The sequence below is a fragment of the Syzygium oleosum genome, unplaced genomic scaffold, assembly GCF_021117445.2.
Source record: "Syzygium oleosum isolate NSW1041296 unplaced genomic scaffold, Sole_v2.1 Sole_v2.02, whole genome shotgun sequence".
Classification (NCBI taxonomy): domain Eukaryota; kingdom Viridiplantae; phylum Streptophyta; class Magnoliopsida; order Myrtales; family Myrtaceae; genus Syzygium; species Syzygium oleosum.
In genome coordinates, this window is record NW_026607486.1 from 19,224,572 (window position 1) to 19,244,076 (window position 19,505).

The following is a 19,505-nucleotide window of genomic DNA, read 5'->3' on the forward strand; positions in this document are numbered from 1 at the left end:
AAGTACAGAAATTGATCGCAGATTGGATGTTCGGCTTGATTTGGTTGAGGATGCATGCTTATGATCTCAGTGTGACAACCAAGCTAATTAAACTTGATTATGGGGCTAGACAAAGCAAGCATTTTAAGTTGAGGTGAATCCATGGGTCAATAAAAAGGTGAGCTGCATATTTATGGCCCTACTGATGAGATATTGGATGACATCTTAACTAGCTTAACACGTTTCAATTCAAGGGTCACAATCTTTCAAATCGTCAGTTAGCTTGATCAAGCACCATCCTCCCGCATAATAACATAATAGAAAAGGAAGGGAAAATAAAAAGGCAAGCTTCAATGTGGATACAGAACCTGCAACTGCAACAAGCAGATGGGGATCCATTCATTACATCTTTGTAACTATATCATTTCCATTTTGAAATCGCAATTTTTCTATACAGAGGTTGTATTTGGAACTCCAGCTGAGCAATTCAATGACAACTTGTTGCCAATTATGCTGGACCTTCCCGGAATAAGCAAGATTAAGTAGGAGGTGGAAGCAAAACTTCAATTATTTCTCTAGATTCCTTGCACTAAAATAAATGAGTTGTAGAATGCATAGAGAGTGAAGTGGGTGGGAGTGGCCAGTGAGTGCTCTTAATGTCTTTTAAAGAATTTTCCATATTCATGAATGTTAAAGTGCCAAGCAAAGCAACCCCATAATCCTGTATAGAGTTGACTTGAGCGCCTTGCAGTCCCAAGCTTACAGCGACAGCTTATTATTAGTACAAGAAGCCGTCGCCAGGGATATCCTGTATTTTACTCCTTTTCCCTCTTGGACAAGCACATCGATATCTTTTTTTCTGCAGACGTGTAGACTCCTCCTGTTATACCAATGTCATTAGGTAAGCGATGAGATCGTATATCTTCTTGAATTTAATTTGTCATATACGTTCTTGAATGAGGTTAGATCTATCTAGATCTAGAGGTTCGCAAAGATTGGATTAATTGCTACCCATTATTATGTGGAGTCTGCCAGAATCACCGGTTGTCACTGCGAATGATCTATGAACTCTGTCATCCAATCCTAAGTTCTAACATTTTCACAATATATTTGAGCATCCCCTCCCCTCACTCGAAGGTTTTTCATCCGCCGCTGTGCCTATCATAATGATCCCTGTACCCATGAAGATTTCTGTGAGGAGTTGCTTTGGAACCGTAATAGGGCATTCTCTTACTTGATGGTAGCAACAAGGCATTTCGAATCTTTGATCAAAACGCCGTGGGGAATTTAAACTAATGTTTGAAAGTTTATCCAGCGTATCAGTCGATCACGGCACGAATTCAGGAAAAACCTGAAAGAGACTGGTAAAATGTCCACCAATAACAACAGTTAGTCCTTGCTAGGTTGATTACTGCAATGCAAGTAGATTTTATATTGAACTATGTAAACATAGAGCTTGCTTTCAGGATAAGGACTTGATGCCAACCCCACCGATTTTAGCTTCAAGCCACTCGTTTAATCAGGAAAGTCTCTTTCACTTAGCTTCCACGAGCAACTTGTGCAACATCATCAGCCGCCCAACAGCTTAAGCAAAAGAACCTTAGAAAAATTGGGAGAGTACAGATAGATTTAACTGAAACATTATTAAAAAAGAATGCTGTTATTAACGACATCAATAGCACTGTAATAGTTCTTTATTCGACTTTCCCCCCTCTAGACAAGAAATTATTATGGCTGACACAAGTCGCATACTACTCGGTATCTATTCAGTCGCCGAGGACCACGAAAAGGAGTTCCCTGGGCCGCTTTTGTTGTCATCTTCATTACAATAGCTTTTAAGGGTATATTCCTTTTGCTTCGATTTAAATTAGCTGAAGAGAGAGTAAAGTATGTCTCGCAAGCTCTGGCCTGTGAAAGTTTTCACAAACTAACCAACTCATCTTGAAGTGAAACATCAGGTGCCTCATCGGCCGCACTTAAAAGGTCAAATATTTCTTGGCTCGACGAACACAGATGTGGTCCTTGCAGGAATGGTAAAGCACCCCGAGGATGCCTCAAAACTCGAGCTCTTCACAATCTCATCAGTGGACATAACCTGTGTCGCACATATTGAAGCCATGAGTCTAACGGGAATTAGCTATTTCATCAAAGAAAAGTCACAAAAGCACACTTATTAGATGTCAAAATCATGGCTTTCCAAATTCGACAGGCCAAAAGATAAACTATAGAATTCAAGGGGGCAACTCTATCATGGAGATTCAAAGAAACTTCAAGTCCAACTTTCTACCTGCACAGGATGTAGTTGAAGGGCTTTTGCTTGCAATGCCAGGCTAGCAAATGAAACCTCAGACGGGCATGCATTGATAACAAGCGCAATGTATGAATAGCTGTTACGAAAAAATTCCTATGAGATCGAGCATTTATCTATGAAGAAGCAATATGGATATTTTACTTTCACTGACATGGGGTCTAGCTGAGTCAATCCCGGGACACCTTCATGGCCATCTTCAATGCTCATCACTATAACACCAGGGATTTGTGATGGACCAGTATTGAGAAAACGTACGCGGTCCTACAAAATTCGAAGCGCATAAGAACCCACAAGACCTTTCTTTGGTCTGCTCACTTCAGGGCTCTTTACAATTACATTTTCATTTCGACTCTCCAACATGTCAATGACATGTTCACCAGCCATGTGGCACTTGGAGAAGCTAATATGAAAGAGATACTTCTCGGTGATTGACATACAATGAATTTATGCGTGTTAAGCAAAAGTCAACCTTGTTGCATCAATTAATAGTAGTAGCAAACTAAAAATTTCGCCAGAAAATGAGGATTTTAAAGAATTACGAATATAGTGCATGTGAAAAAGTCTGAGGAAGCCATAATTTTTCCCTTTTATCTGAAGAAGTACCATACTTGTTCCATCCATTCATAAGCAAAAAGTTTCATTCATACTGGCACATTTAGGAGGGCAATCCATGAAAAAGAAGAGCTCACCTACAAGAGAGAACCTAAGTGCCTATCAAGGCCAAACAGATAAAAGAAAACCAGAGAATAGTAAACATATATAGAACAGAATTGTAAATAGATTTTATTCAGTAAATTGCCATTTATAGTGAAAACTCAAGTTTACAAAATATTTCTTGAAAGCATGTCATCCACTGCTCCTTTATTTTTATGTATTTGTAGGCACGAGTGATCCAAATTAAGTACACTTACTATCATAGCTTTCAGTTCTATTTAAAGAAAAATCCCTCCACTAACGAGATAGTTCATATAAATGCACAAGTCACCTATTACCAACAGTATGGTACTTTTTTTTTGCCAGAAGTATATGGTACTTCACATACATAAATACGCAGCTGCATATAAGTGCAACAGTCTCCAATGTTGGGAGAATTGATCTCACCTGGATAGCGTTTGCAGTCCTCAAACGGAAAAGGGGTGAAGAGTACCTAATGCGTAACACATTCAAGAAATTATCCACAGCAGCAAGGATATTACTCTTTTGAGGCTTGAAGGATGGATCTGCTAGTCTTGGTTTGATACTGGGAAAGAAAAACCAAAAGGAAAACAATTATGTGAAATGGACATAACATTAGCAAATTCACCTTAGTATACACAATGGCTCAAAATGGGAGACCAGGAGGAGACATCAAGGTGATTAAAACCAAGCAACAATTGGGAACTCCAATGAACTTACAGAAGCCAATTTTTCTCATTCTTCTCTTTTGGGGGAAGACCGACACCCCAATTATTATCACTGTAAGTGAAGTCCAGTCTGAAAACAATAACAGTAAGACATTCATGTTAGATTAAGAAGAGAAATATAACAATTGGCATTAAAGCAACTTCAGTAAATACTAATTTCTTCTCATCATAATCTAAATTTCATTTGAAAATGGAACATTAATAAAGAAAGTGGAAAGCTGACAGTAAAGATTCAAACTTCACCTGTTGAACCAGTCACCAGAGTTGTAAGAGTCGCGATCAAGTGATTTGGATCGTAGTAACTCATCACCACAATGGAAAAATGGAACACCCTAAGAGAATTAACATGCAAGTGGATACTTGAGAAAAGAATGTGATAAGCATACACAAGCATTTCAAAGAGACATGAGTCTCAAGAATGTTGATTCCTTCAAAATACAAAGAATTAAGCTGTGTAAAATCACAAAGAACAGGAAAGTTCCACAAAAACCTGTGAAAGTGCAATTATGCTTGTTGCCAGATGATTCATCCTGCATCTCTCATCCACAGAAATTGGCATTGGAGTCTAAAAGTAAGGGAAACAAGGTTAGATGGAAAAATCAAAGTCAATAAGTCAAGTATAAGTTTCCCCTGTTCCTGTTTGGTGTACATGTTGGGGAAATTCTAAGCTACAAGAAGAACAGAAAGTCAGTATGATATGTAAAAATGCAAACTGCATACCTTCAAGCTCACAATGTCAAACAGGGTCTCATTGTCATGAGCAGAGACATAATTAACCTATTAGAGCAATAAATGGTGTCAATGGAACAACTACTAAGCTGCAAAAATTGGAAAGACTAGTCGTATAAGAAACTTGAAAAGTGATGGCAGTTCTTATGGATCATAAAAACATCAAGAGTATATCGGATATGGAATTGATGAATACTGGAAAATAGCTTAGACAGACAAAGTTTTCAGCAAAGTGTTTATCAAATCATGTTGTCTACCAACTACGTGTAGAACCATGATGGTAAGACCTCCTCTGTAGTAATATCCCAGGCAATGTATGGTTTCAAAGTAACAAACCGTATTAACACCACATTTTGTGAAGACTGTAAATTCATCCAGTATTCAGGAGATAACCCTCCAGTCTAGTCATATATAATACAAAATCACATGCAAAAACAGATCAGCGTACTTTTCTCAACTCATAGTGTCCAATATGAAGTATACATTCGATGCTTCATGAAACAAATAAAAATCTTCCCAATCAATGAGATTCTTTTCTCTTTATTTTCACAAAGATGACATCCATCCTACGAATTTTATCCTAGTAATTCTTGCCACCTCTATCCTGTATGTCAGAATTAAGAAGCACTAATTTCGCGTCATTATTGATGTCTACCATCTTGACAGGAGAATATAAATGACAAATGCAGGTAAAATCGTTAGGCATAGGAGAGATGGAAAAACCAGCATGAAGAAAGAAATGGAGATTTCTTACTGTTTCAGTGGGGCACAGAGCATATGCTACGGGACTTCCATCATAAGTTAAAACTTCAGACCCTTTTACCTGAAAATCAATTAGCTTCGTGGCTATTAATAATCACGAAAGCAGTCAGATCTTGGTCATGGCATCTGCGTATACCTTTGATTAACTTAGAGAAATGATAGACAAGTTGGCTTATTCTCTTCCCAAGGCACATTAAGTCATAGCAATTAGCTCAAACACAACAAATACCGAAAAATATAGAAATAAGCTAAGCATGTTTCCTGGCAACGAGTTTTTGAAGTACTGTAATTTATTTTTTACAAGCAGGCTTCAATGATGAAGTATCACTCAAAGACAGATGCCTATCAAAGAAGGTTCTAAATCACCAGAAGAAAAGGAAGATCCTACAGCAAAATACATACCTCATTGCCTTCATGATTAGTGAAGACATAGTCCCTCAAGTTTGCTGCCATTCCAACCTGAGAAATGCAAGGTTTCTTGTGTTAACATTACATCAGAATCACCTAAAGAGGACTTGGGTGCGTTTGATAACCATTCTGTTCCTGGAAACAATTTCTGCTCACAAATGATTTTTTTTTAATTCCATTCCCGAAAACAATTTCTAAGCATTTGGTAACTGCCCAAAATTTCTATTCCTGAAATAGAAAAAGAACAGAAATGGGTTTGGTAACTGCACAAAATTTCTTTTTATTAATAATATTTTTGAATTTTTTAATATTTCTTTATTTTTTTTCCTTTTTTATTTTCTTTTCTTTTTTTCTTCTTCTCTTTCCTTGGCCCATGGCTGGGTTTCCGGCGCCGGCAACCGGCCACAGGCTAGGGCCGGCGAGGGCGTCGCGGCCCTCGCCGAATCTGGCGAGGGTTGGACCCTCGCCGTGACCCTCGCCAGATCTGGCAAGGGTGACCCTCGCCCAGGCCACGAGGGTCCAGCCCTCACCAGATTTGGCGAGGGCGACCCTCGTGCTCGTGGCCTAGGCAAGGGCGGCCCTCGCCCAGGCCGCGAGCTGCCCTCGCTGGATCTGGCGAGGGTCCGGCGAGGACGACCCTCGCTGGATCTGGCGAGGGTCCGGCGAGGACAACCCTCGCCCAAGCCGTGAGGGTCCAACCCTCGCCCAGGCAGCGAGTGTGAGCCACCAGCGAGGGCCGCGACGCCCTCGCCAACCCTGGCCTGTGGCCGGTCGCCGGTCACCGGCCACAAGCCAAGAAAGAAGAAGAAGAAATTTTTTTTTTTTCCATTTCTGATTCTTGTTTCTAGAATCAAGAATCAACTTTTTTTTTATTCTTGATTCTGTTCCAAAACTGATTCTAGGAACAAATTTGTGCCCGAGAACAAAAAATTTACCAAACGGATTTCTGTTCTTTTTTTGTTCTCGGGAACAAAAAAAATAGAATCAGGCACTGTTTGGCCGGTTACCAAACAGGCCCCTAGGTAATAAGGGTCATGTGGGCCAGCAATTGAAGTCATCCCTTCGATGCTTCATCTGGCTATTTTTCCTATATTTCAACTTGGCACAGAACTATGCTATCAACCTTTTGATATTCGAAAGTATTTGCATCCTAGTCCTTTATGCTCATTTTCTGGCCATTCTGTGTTATATATATATATCCTCCATTTTAAGGTGGATGCCTTTCCTTACTCAACTAAATGCAACTAAGCAATTTTGCAAGACGTTTTCAGTTTGTGATATATTAACTCAATCAATAGCAACAACTTGAAAGCACGATAACCTGGATGTGATCCTTTGACAAAGCAAGCATGAGCTTCTCTTTAGCTTGTGTACCATGGTCATGACCATTACGCTGCAGACAGGAACTAATCAATTGAAATAAACCAGATAATCTGATTAATGCAGTACATAGAAGTAGCATCTTTCCCCTAAGAATCTGCATATGACTGAGGAAGCAATTACGACTCCAATTCAATATCCACTCATCCAATATAGTAAGTCAGACCTTAACCAAGACACAGCAGCTTCTCTCCATGAGATTATCGACACTGTAAAATACAAGTATAAATGAAAAGTGAAATATGGGGGCACATTATTTCGGCAGTGGAAGACTCACAAGAAACTTTAAATCAGAAAAATTGACAACATGGCATCAGCCAGTTTGATCTAGGAAACCGAAGATAACACGTTGTTAACAGCAAGCTGATAGAATAAGAATATTTTCCATAATTACTTCAGAACAAAAGAAGAGTTCAAGCATTTTTCAGGAAAGGTCGTTCTCCACCATTAGATCGTTATACCACATTACTTATTTGTGATTTAAATGGGCCATATATACATGTAGTCTCCCTCCACTAAAGAGCTTAAACTTTTGGAATGGACATTCTAACATGATATCAGAGTTAGGTTTGTTGCCGCAAGTTTATTTCGTGTGTGTGGCTTTCTATTTGTCAATTTCACGTCCCATTTTCATTGCAATTTGCACGTGAAAAGGGGTGTTAAAGTGATCCCGCATTGCTTATTTGACGGGATTTAAATGGGTCATACATGTAGTTTTCCTCTACCGAATAACATAAGATTTTGCACTCAATAACAAAATCCAATGAGCTCGAGATTAACAAGATAGAATTAGCAGTTTATTTTCCACTCGAGAAGAACACAAGAAGAAAGAACCTGTGTTCAAATTGAGAACACTGTGCAATATCTACCTGCAGGTATAGACCAGTTGCAAATCCTTGCTGAAGAGGATGACCAAATGGAGATCCTCCAAGAATTGCATCTCTAATTCGATCATTAAAGCTGAATCACATTGCCAGATGATTAGTAAATGATGTTATATGTCTGCATTATGTACGTATGCAAAGATGCTTCTGCCTACCTTACGTAGTTTCTGCATGTATACATTAATGTCTACACGTACATCTACATATTTATAGACAAAGTAAAGTATTAGTACCTCCCAATTCCAGTTCCACAAAGATTGAATTGAGAAGCATTAATGCCCCTTCCATTTTTGGCAACTTCACCAAAGTCCCAACCTTCACCGTATCTAGTTGATGAAAGCATGCAGTGTTACTAAGTAACAAAGTTGAAACCAATAGCAGAGAGGAAACAAGTTGTCACGCGAAATAATACCAATTCACAGTTTAATGAAACTCCAAACCTACATATATACACAAGAACCGTCAACTCCATCCCTTTCTTTTGATAGTCCATGGAGTGCAGCTTTGGCCCTGAGCTGAAAAGAAGAGGCAAAGTGGTCATCAGTTTAAATCTTGTAAACTAGCATACATACTGCTGTGTATTTGTGCAAAACCAACACACTTCATATCTAGCAGTTGCAGCCAGCACTTGAGATGAGTCTCCAACGAGAAATGTGTTACATGAATAATAATAATCGTTATGGCACTTTTTTTTTGTGATTCTAAATAATAAACTACAAGAAAGAAGTATTAGGCTCTCATCTTACACAGTAATTGCCTCCTGATGAATGCTCCAAAGCTACCACAACCTTATTTAGCGAACTCACCAAGCCTACCGCTTTCTTAGCAAATGGTACATCCCATATCCATTCTCGTTCCATACCATGACCCATTGAACACATTCTAGGCAACTATGGGTTTCTCTTATTTTGGTCACTCGTTAATCTTGCTTATAATGTGGTCTCCCTTGACACATCTGACTCAGCGATCCACGAGTAACACCCAATAGCCACGTGCTTGAAACAAGGTGCAATTATAGTTTATTTAAAGCATATACCCGATTGAGCCAAGCCAGAGAGGTCCAATGACTAATCCATAAAATAGGAAAAAGAACAGAACCAGTGCAGTCGTCATATATTCTCAAAAAAATCCTCTATACACACAGTATATATGGGGACCAGAAAGTATATGAACAGGGATGGAGATGCAAAGTGGCATACCATTGTCCGTTTCATAATGTGACCCATGAGGTCAAATCGGAACCCATCAACCTAATAAAAGAGGCAAACTATCAAATGTCAGCAATCATAAGACTCGATGAGTAGATGATGAAAGATGTGAGCTGGAAAAGGCGTGATGGAAGAAATTCTAACCTAGGCTTACAAGACCACTAAATGCAATTGAAAGAAAAACAATTCATTGCAACCGAAAGTTGAAGCTCAGAATCTGTCATTAGAGTTATACATAATAGTCAGTCACAACTTGTCACCTTATAATCAACTGCCCAGCATAGAAGATCATCGAGAATCAACCTCTCCACCATGAAATGCTCACTGGCTGTGTTGTTGATGCATGTACTATGCTCAATAAAACCATCAGCATTTCTCCTCAGGTAGTAACCTGGGACAATCTTTAAAAGAAAAAAAAAAAACTTAGCATGGCAAAGAGGAGGTCACCCCGAAATATATAAGACTTCTTTGCAATATGAAGTGTAATGCTCATAACAGACCATTTAAGGCTTGAGACACTCTTCAAGAGATGTGACTATGACAAAAACTACCTTATCAAGAACAGAATTCTCATCAAATGGTCCACTTGCATGCAAGTGATTGTAGACAACATCCATTACAACTCGAAGGCCTATTTTGTTGAGTGCCTGCAATTTGCAATTAACCATATGCAGAAGAAAACCATCAAAGTGAGTCTTTTCACCAGTAACACTACCATCTCCATCACATGAATGATCTACATATGACACTGAAACATGGACTTTATATCAGTAAACAAAGAAGATCCAAGTTCCAGACCTGAACCATCCTTCTGAACTCCACTGTACGGGAGGGACCATTGGGGTTACTGGCATAGCTTCCTTTTGGGACACCCCATAGAACAGGATTGTACCTGCACATTATACATACAAGCAAGGTAATGATTATCACTGAGGTAGTAAGATTTAAAGGAGAATCCAGTACTTGGAAACTTAAGTTGCAGAGAGAAGGAGTAAATTATTCTTGGAGATGAGAAGAATGGAAGGAAGTGGGAAGAGCATAACCTAATTTTCTCATTCAGTCACTCGAAAGAAGAGTAAGGAAAGGAATAATGAGTCAGAGGGGGTCACCAGCAATCCTTTTTTATATGACCGTGGGGAGAGCCTGCTCTGTTCTTGCTTACGCATATTGCGGCATATATACTCCTCGTGGGGATAAAGCAGGGCCCTCACCACTGCATCTGGGTAAGTCCGTGGTGATTACATGAGGATGGATTCAAACTCAGCACCGAAGGTGGGTTGAAGTAGCACCATCACTCACGCATCACCTGGTGGGGCAATTGCGAGAGGTGACAATTGAAACCCTCATCAGCAGACTCCCACAAGGGGAGCCTCACAACTTAGCTGCCAACGATTTTTTTTTGGTAAAGACCAATGATTTACGTTGAAAGTAAACTATTTTGATCTTCATGGTACTTCTCATTTCCCTCCATTTCCGCCCACTTCTCGAAGAACCTCTAAACGTACTATGAAGGGTCCCTTCCCTCCTATTTCCCTTCTCTATGGAAATTGCCACACAACAAATTGTTTCCTCTTTCACCGATTTATGTTCTTTTTCATTTCACTCCTTCAATGAAAACGTGGCTAAAGCTCGATAAAATGGCAAAAGAAAAATATTCATAAGAGTAACGGCGAGTATGTTGCCCACCAAGTCAACGATACGATGTCCCAGTGCTTATAAGTTTGATCACAAACAGCATTCAATGCAAACCCCTCACAATCATCATACCATACCACCCACCCACACCCCCCCCCTTTTTTTTTTTAAAGGCACCAGTAGTTATTATAAGCTTTATCTTCACCCCTCCGACTCCTTCAACAGAATTGTTTTGTGGTCGCCCTTCAACCTCTGAACAGCTTCGACAAGATAATGCGCCTTCTCCTAGAAGATGAGTAGCTTTTACATCACTTTTTTCTAGTCCCAGGGGTCTATCTACATTATTTATAAGCACTTTTGACGAGGCTGATCCACATAACATTGATATCAGCTCTTTTCTAGGAGATTATCAATGCTAACAGTATCAGGATGGGATCCCTTTAGGATCGACTCCAGCATTTAGATATTGGTTCATTGGTAAAAATACACGCATGTGATGCCCCGCCCAAGAGAAAGACCCAAGTACTAGTAGCCCTGCTAAATGGTGATTCAACATAGATTCTAAATCTTGGAACCAGGCAATAACATGTAGCTTACCCCCAATTATAGCCATCTTCATTTTGGATCGCTGTGATCTGAAATTGCTGCTCATCCGAATCAGGGGGTAATTCTTCCAGCTTCTTGACATCTGCAAAAGCCTTTTATGTCAAGAGAAGGATGATGGGACATAAGAAAAATTAAGGTTATTCAAGTGCAAGAGCGTAAAAGAGCAGATATCTCAACTGGTTCCTCTTAGAATTGAGTTGTCTCCCAAATTATAAAAAGCAACATAGTGGTTACAAAGAAAGTAATTCGACCTACACTGACGCGGTAGATTAAGCTGCTTGAAAGATCAAGCATGAGAAGAGAAAAGAACATTCCATGATATGGTCAGAGTCCACCGAGACAACACTTTTACTTGATATGCTTTCACAATTACGGCACTCAAATCTTAATTGTTCTGAGTAGAGTTGGGTGGAGCATGATTTAGGCTAAGAAATTACTAAGAGTAAAAATAGAATCTTACCAACAAACTTCCATTTCTCTTTCTCATCATCCACACCAGCAAACTGGAAAGTCGGCAGGAGATGGACGTGTGTGATGCCAGCATCTGATAACTTCTTTAAGTGCTGCACACCAGCTGATTCCTTTTGCAGCAAAAAGCGATGAGCATTAGCAAAAATAGTTATTTCATTTTACTTTAACTCAGTAGTGACACAGAGTCTCATTCACAATCAACTATTAGGAAAAATACAGTGGAGATTTACATTGCCACATTTCCACATGCTCCTTCTGTCCCATTCTTGACTCAAACACACTGGAAGAACATTAGCAGCAACATTCGAAGGAAGATTTACTAATCAGGCTCCTCATCTCTCTTTAAAGAAAATACACGACTGCCCCAAAGTACATTAGCAGCAACATTTAAAGGAGGATTTACTAATCAGGCTTCTTCGTAAGAGTCAAAGCTCTCTAGATGGGGTAAGCAAGAAGTTCATGGCAAAGAAAAAGATTGTTGTGAGGGCTAGCAGCAACAAAGAATCAGTGGTTTAAGGAGCCAGCGCATGGTTGAGATTCAAGGACCCTGTAGATTCTAGAGAAAGAATGATGATGGCAGTCAGGAGAACAGGGACACCAGAACCTCCTCAACTTGAATGTCAGCTCAACAGAGATGTCCTCTCTCTGGGACAAAATACTTGCATAAAATGGTGAAAAGGTTTCTGGATTTTGGACTATGTGAAGCAACAAATCTAAGTAAACTAAGTAAAACATATTATCTTGGATGCAAATGCATTCTAATTGCCAGACTTCCTTCCTTTCAGTGTGCCTCAATCCTAGTTGATTTTGAACTGACAAACAACCCTATGTGGAAATTGGACAATGCAATCCTAGTTGTCTATGAAAAATCAGGCCCTATTATATTAGCTGTAACAAAGTAAAAGGCATTGTAAGAAGGAAGGACGAATTATGATGACAAGAAGTCACCTGCAAAGTAAACGCCTCATAACCACCACGAACGTCGGGGGGAACTGTACCGTCATTGGCACTGCAGTGGCAATAGACATAACCAAGATGAGCAGAAGCGCTGGTAAAAACTGCAGTGAAGTATATGAGGACGACAGCAGACAAAATAAGTAACGCAGGTGAAAACAGCTATATCACACCACATATCTGGATGAGGTTGTCATGAACCATATACAATCAATGCACCACATAAAACAGGTCATCAGGAATGTCATCACACATGAAATTGATAACTATTAAGCTCAAAAGAAGATGAAGCTGTCTCATGGCGCAAGTTAGGCAGGGCACAGAACAACACGTTCAAGCAAGAATTCTCTCACACGCAAGAATTTGCGAGTCATTTGTACCTTAATCTTTTAAAAGCCAAAGTATAATGAAACAATTTAAGGAACTATGATGAGCCTTATTGAGTAGAAAAAAAGTGGAAACTTTTAAATCAACCTGAAATCCCTTATGTGCAACTCATAAATACTGATATCAGCACAGCATTTAATGCAGGGCTTCTTGTCTGCCAATTTATCCCATTCTTCAGGTTTTAAAGCTTCAGAATTGAGATTCACCAGTAATGTCCGCCGACCATCTGATGATAGACTGTATTAACAACCAAAGATTGCAATTATCACGTTCCAAACAAGAAGTTAAAATTTCTAATGCTATGTTCTGACTGAAACTACACGTTGATGAAATCTACACAGGCACAATAAAGGAAACAGTCAGCATACCCTCTGGAATAAGGATCATTTGCATAGCATTTTTCAACTTGCAAGGTGGTCCAATGATAAACGCAGACTTCATACACATAGTAGCATCCTTCCCAATCTTTGGGCGCTTGAGCAGTCCAGACACCTTCAACCTCCTCTAGGGCCACAATTTCAAATGGATCCCCACCCAATGGTTCCCTATAAAGAAAAGCTCGTACTGTCTACTCTAGAAAGCAAACGGGGAGGAAATAAGAAAACACCTTAGCACCAAATCAAACTTCAATTACACATCAAACACAACAAATACTTCAAGATCGACATACTTGAGCTGTCGGCGCCCAAAGGTAAAGAGAGATAGCCTCTTCTGAGAAAACTGCTCCTAGAGGACCGGTGTAAGCAAATAACTCATCAAGGACACCAGGTAACTGCAAACCAGTGGCATCGCAGCATCTTCCATCAGCTGTTACATGAGAAGAGAAATAATACAGGCCAATTACTTCTGACTCCACCAGTTCATAACAGGCAATAGGTTTTGTGTATTTGTCTCAGTTAAACATAGAGTTAGAAGTCAAAGGTTGTGAACCAAAATAATTGCACTAGCTAATGCAATATCAACGCATCAAGCAACCTGCCTATGGAAATGGGAAGAGCATCACCCGGCAGACTTTTCGTACTTAATGAGAAAGCAAGAATAGTAAACTACGTTCAGGCAAGAAACCATCATCTGTAAAGCATCATTGGCTGCCACAAAATCATAATAGTAAGAAGCTACTCCAAAATTAAAACCACAGGGACAATAATGACAGGCAGAGACAACTTTGACGATGGTAAACAAATAGTTTTGCCTGAAATATATATACTTTATTTACCTGACTTACATCTAAATATGGCAACAGCTAATTGGCATTTGAGGAGAGTTTTGGCATCCAGAGCAGGAGGGAGTTCAAAAGCTCCATAATCTTGAATATGTGGAAATTTTTCGATTACCTAATATCAAAAGTTCAAGAAATCGTTGACACCTATAAAAAAAGCCAAGCAAGGATAATTATTTGGTCAACAAAAAACAGAGTTCACATTTGCAGGAAGAGGACCACCAGCCCTTTCAAGTTTTATCTTCACGTCATAACCTGCTATTACGCAGAAAGAATTAGCTTGCAGAAGAAAACTTAGTAGGATATAAATTAGGATTTTCCGAAACAAAGATTAAGATGGTTGAAGCCATATTTAGTACAATGCGGACCTTGAATGCCATCATCTGTAACAGCTAACGAAGCGCATTTACTGGCATACAAGAAGCAGGAACCGTCTTCAATGTCCACATTCCAAGCAATCAAAGATTTATTAACCCAGTAAGCCCTAGAGTGGAGTAGGCTATCCTGCAACTGACCATCATCCCAGGACATATCAAAAGTATAAATTTGCAAGATACTTTCCATATGAAAATAATGTATCAAGAGACATACAGGATTATACCAAAGAAAGAAAAAATAGTACAGAACACACTTCTCATGGTACTGTATTCCTTGAACTATATCCATGCCTAGGAGGCCAAATGTAAAAAAGCTACTTCATCAGCAAGTAAAACCCTACCAGAGGGTTCCAATTACAAGACCATCATCTTCTGCGGATATATTACAGCTACAACTTTACTCCTGATCTCAACAGTCAAATGCAAACTTCCAATCTCCGCCTGCCCACCCAGTTCTATATGCAGATTAGCCCGAACAGCCATTCTTTTCACATCCTTCTCTTAAGGAGGGAATGCAATACCAGGCCAATGCAAATTCCCAAATGCACATAGGAGATCAGATTTGGGACAAAGTTGCCTAAGTTCTCAGACTTTAACAAAAAATTTGACGTATTGTCTTGACCAATTAGCACTTGCAAACGAAACAGACTCGGCGCTACGTTACTTCTTTCAGCATTTTCCAATGCCAAGGGCGGACCAATGAGGAACTGAGGGAGAAGAAACTAGTTTGCTGGTAATTCATTCATTTGATTTTTGTTTTCATCCCGGAATCAATTTTCTCATTCAAGGGTGTTACCTGGAATCCTTTCTCGATGTGTGTAACATCTAGCAAGGTGTCCAGGTGGCTCCATTCATATCTCACCCTTTTTCTTCGCACTGAACCCCCCTTAGAAAGTAACAAACATCCACGCCAGCAATAGCACGTAAAGGAATAAGGTCGTGTCCTCGTTCCAGAAGTCCCAAAATCTACTCTTTTTTCACCTTCCAAAAGCTATCACCGTTTGTAAGGCATAACTAAAACTGCAAAGGCATTAACTTTCCTTTTTCCTTTCTTTCAGAACTAGAGGAAATTCCATTCTTTAAACAGAAGTTTGAGATCACCCTCAGCTTTCGTTTTAGTTATTAACATAGTCACGCCTTGTCGGGCACTCAATTTAAGCTGTCATCGACTTCCGGCTCCATGAAGAAGGCAAAATTACAAGACCAGAGTGGCTGTGGGCTAAATCTTGAGATGTAGTGAAAACCAAAACGAGGGCCATGGTCTCAGAGAAGAGAGAAGGTTGAACCTGAGACGCGGGAGTGTCTTCTTGAACGGACATGGAGGAGCAGCGAAAGGGGTGTCTGTGGAGGGATTTGGAGAGTGATGGGAGAGCCAAAGAGGGTCTGCTTCTGGTGGCAAAAAGATGGAGTCTTGGACATGGAAGACGCTTGTGATGGCGGGATGGCGACAAGGGAACTGGACATGCATGGCAGCGAAGCAAGGACATCTGGGTGCTTGTTGCAGAGTCCCAGTTGGAGAGATGGAGTTGCCGGTGGCACTATGGATGGAATTGTCACTCTTTTTTCTTTTTTGTATTTTCATCACTTATTTTCCTTTTTATTCATTTTTCTTTCTTATTTCCTTTTCCCTATATTCTATCTTTTGGCCATCAGATCCAAGATAACTTGGGTTAGATGGTTGACTTATATCTTATAGATTGCTTCAGCTAATACATGAATGTATTTTATATTTGATGTGATTAAATTGTAGATGGAACTTAAAATCGATCATTATAATAGCTTCACTTTTTAAAGCTTAAAGCTTGGAATCATAATAACCATATTATTTTATGATGCAATTCGATCAATTCCATTAAAGAACATCTGAGCCTGAACAATCAATCTTTAGATTCACCTAATATAGAATAGTTTATATGTTTCAAGGATGTTCATAACACTGAAAATTTTGAACAATAAGAGTTTAGGAATAACGCGATTTTTTATCTTGTATCCACAAATGCGCATGATGCGCTTTTCAAGAAAAATAGTCTATGATATCTCATAATAAACCAATCTCCATGAATACCATACCAACATACCAAAAGCATTGATTTCTCATTCTTGGACCTCAAAATTCAAAGAGAAGAACTCGAGATAGCGATAGTAGTGACAAATCCCTTTTCTTATCCTCACAAAGAGTAGGAGTAATCTTTATCTAAACTCCCTCAAAAGTGAACATCGATCGCAAGATCTAATCCAGCAGAATACTTTTGATGGGATATTCAAGCTATAAATAATATGTTCAAGAGATTTTTCGAAAACTTAACGCCGTACATTGAATCCGTAACGAAACGAGATTTACTAATTCATATAATTGTTTATCAGAAAGGGCTAACAAAACAGAGACGAAGTAAATAAAAATAAATAACATTAAAACAAGCATGATTTGGTGTGAAGTGACTAAAGCTCCACGAAACATTTTCCATCTGATCCAATGTAGAATGTTGGAAGCAGAAGCCCCTCCTTAGTCGCACATAAGAATGATGCAAAAGGGCAGGTCCTCAACTGAAAGCGCGTGGGACCTCCTAATCTACCGTATAATCCTGGCTCGGCGGCATGTGCATCCCCATGATAATCCTCATAAGCCGTTCAAAGAAAGCAACCCTCTCTCCTTTTTAGCCCCCCCTCAGCTCCTACAAAAATCCCCCCCTTTTGACTTATTGCATTGGTGATGATTTCCTCCTCTTCATGTGGACTATTAAGATGTTTGTTCTGCTGTTTTTTGGAAAAAATTTAGCGTTCAAAATCTCCGGCCTTTCTGATTAGCGGACCGATACCGCTAATCACGAAAATACTCTGAAAGAATTATTGAAATGTGATATCTGATCTTCTCCATGCCCGTGAGCTCGTACGATGTGAGTTATATTTTTGCAAGAGTGTCGTTCTCGATCGATCGAGTAAAGATCGTTAGAGTCGGTTGTTTCTGGTAATGATAATTCTGTTAATCTTTTTGCTGGACTGGATTAAACATAAAAAAAAAAAAAATTGAAGAGATTTTGAGATGGTTACACCCCAGAATCATTTTCATTTCTCAGTGCGATACTGCTTTCTCTCTAAGTGATATTAAATTAGTGAAGTCACGATGATGGTGAAGTCCAATTAGATGCAGTTTTAATGGCAGACACCAAACATGGAAGGAAAATTTCTGGGAAGATTTATGATGGCATGTCATGTCCACACACACTCATCATCACCATCATATCATATGCTTTAACACATCCAACAGAAAAGCTAAAAAGCAAGTGGAGAAAATCATAGCATTGTTCTTTTTTTCCCCCACGAACACCCGAAGAGGGTCTCAGAGTCCCAAAAGTTGGATTCAGAAGTTAGCAGAGCCAATACATGGTGGTATTAGATTTCCCCCCCTACTAATCTGAACAAGTTAAACCAGAACTCTACACACACATATATCCACAATTAGTACACTTCATACTGAACAAGATTGTCAATTTCCATCTTGGAATGTAAGTTAAAGATCCCTCTTTTGTAATTCTAGGAGAGACTTCTAAAGTGAAGCAAAAAGAGCCACCCACTTCGTCATTCTAGGAGAAAAAAAGAAAAAGAGCACACTAAAGTTCTAGTTTTTAGTAACCACTCGCTCTTTTATCAATGTAAAATGAGCTTCTGATGCTTGTTCTTGGGGGATTCAGAGGTTTCACTGCATTCCGAACTCCTCTTGTTACCGAAACCGCCATTGAACTTTGCGCTGGAGCTCGGAGAAGGAATGGCCACAGGAGGAATCTCAGTAGAGTCAAGTGGCGGTGGTGGGTGCTCCCACCGAGGCAGGGGACCTGCCAGGAGAAGCGTCTGGAGGAGCGGCCCTGCCTCCATCACCGCCTGCAATAGCTTCCCTTTGGGCGGCAACGGCTTCTGGACCGCCAATTCCGAGGTCACTGTTGGCACTGGCGGGACTGGCGGCGGCGACGGAGACAGTGGAGAAGTACTTACTCCGGAGGAAACCAACATTGCTTCATCGTTGCTACAAGAAGTTTTGCGTGGCGATGGAGCTGCGGCTAATTTTGGTTGCTCTTTTCTGCTTGACTTTTGTTGTAGGATAAGTTTCTCCAATTGCAGCTCCTTGCATCTGGATTGAGCCTCATCTCTCTCTTTCAAGGTCCTGGTCAGCAAATCCTTGATTTGAACCATCTCTAGCTCTCTCCTTGTGATCTCCTCCTTGGCTGAGGCAATTGTGGTCTGTAGCTCCAAAGTAGTGTACAGGAGAGCTTGCCTCAGTTCCTCCATGCCCTACAAAAGATTGAATTGCAAAGACAAACACCCTTTAGCACAAACCTGAGGAAAAGATAGAAGAAGCTTTGTGACCAGAGTGAGTACCAGGAGGCAATGTGAATCACATGAGCAGGACATGAAGAAGAAAGATGCAATTTCCATGGCTCTTTCATGTAATTCTTCTTACCTCTTCCTGGAAGCAGAATTCCCAGCTAAATGGGCTGCATTGGTCTTCCATAGATGGTGAAGGACGTTTGGCGTGAGAAAGAGTTGAGTGAAAGAATGTCTTGTGTTGGTTTCCGGAGGGATACTCGAAATGAGGGTGTGCTCTTCGCTACTTATCAGAAATGTGATCCTTTATTTCCACTGTTGGCACTTTCCTCTCATTCCCTCTTTTCGCTCTTTTCTTTTCATACCTAAGCTTGGGACAAACAGAACAAACAAGAATGCTACAAGGGACAAAAGGACAGTAGTATATACTCTACACCCTTTGGAAGATTATTAGTAGATTCTATTCTGTGTACAC

General features: G+C 39.9%; 2 protein-coding genes across 9 annotated transcripts; both read right to left on the reverse strand.

Annotated features, from left to right (window-relative positions):
• Nucleotides 1–1,603: 1,603 nt before the first annotated feature.
• On the reverse strand, nt 1,604–16,290 carry LOC115672980 (pullulanase 1, chloroplastic). 8 transcript variants are annotated; one of them, XM_056308550.1, is made up of 28 exons: nt 16,000–16,289; nt 14,705–14,840; nt 14,539–14,594; nt 14,343–14,451; nt 13,788–13,924; nt 13,486–13,685; nt 13,205–13,354; nt 12,725–12,785; nt 11,766–11,886; nt 11,297–11,387; nt 9,863–9,956; nt 9,616–9,711; nt 9,325–9,465; nt 9,056–9,106; nt 8,301–8,371; nt 8,090–8,182; nt 7,842–7,932; nt 6,914–6,985; nt 5,587–5,643; nt 5,177–5,260; nt 4,414–4,470; nt 4,184–4,258; nt 3,937–4,025; nt 3,686–3,763; nt 3,392–3,530; nt 2,442–2,551; nt 2,267–2,366; nt 1,604–2,074 (listed from the first exon to the last, which is right to left on the reverse strand). In XM_056308550.1, the coding sequence occupies exons 1-28, from the start codon at nt 16,198–16,200 to the stop codon at nt 1,964–1,966; spliced, it is 2,871 nt and encodes a 956-aa protein (XP_056164525.1). In that variant the 5' UTR covers nt 16,201–16,289; the 3' UTR covers nt 1,604–1,963. The 8 variants fall into 8 exon arrangements, with proteins under 8 accessions (XP_056164525.1, XP_056164524.1, XP_056164523.1 ...); XM_056308549.1 differs by having other exon boundaries at nt 14,539–14,591; nt 14,705–14,846; nt 16,000–16,288; XM_056308548.1 differs by having other exon boundaries at nt 14,705–14,846; nt 16,000–16,288.
• A 1,870-nt stretch (nt 16,291–18,160) lies between these two features.
• LOC115672983 (uncharacterized) lies at nt 18,161–19,456 on the reverse strand. Its single transcript, XM_030594993.2, has 2 exons — nt 19,167–19,456; nt 18,161–18,997 (listed from the first exon to the last, which is right to left on the reverse strand). Exons 1-2 carry the CDS (start codon nt 19,215–19,217, stop codon nt 18,359–18,361), a joined length of 690 nt encoding a protein of 229 aa, XP_030450853.1. The 5' UTR covers nt 19,218–19,456; the 3' UTR covers nt 18,161–18,358.
• Nucleotides 19,457–19,505: the final 49 nt, after the last annotated feature.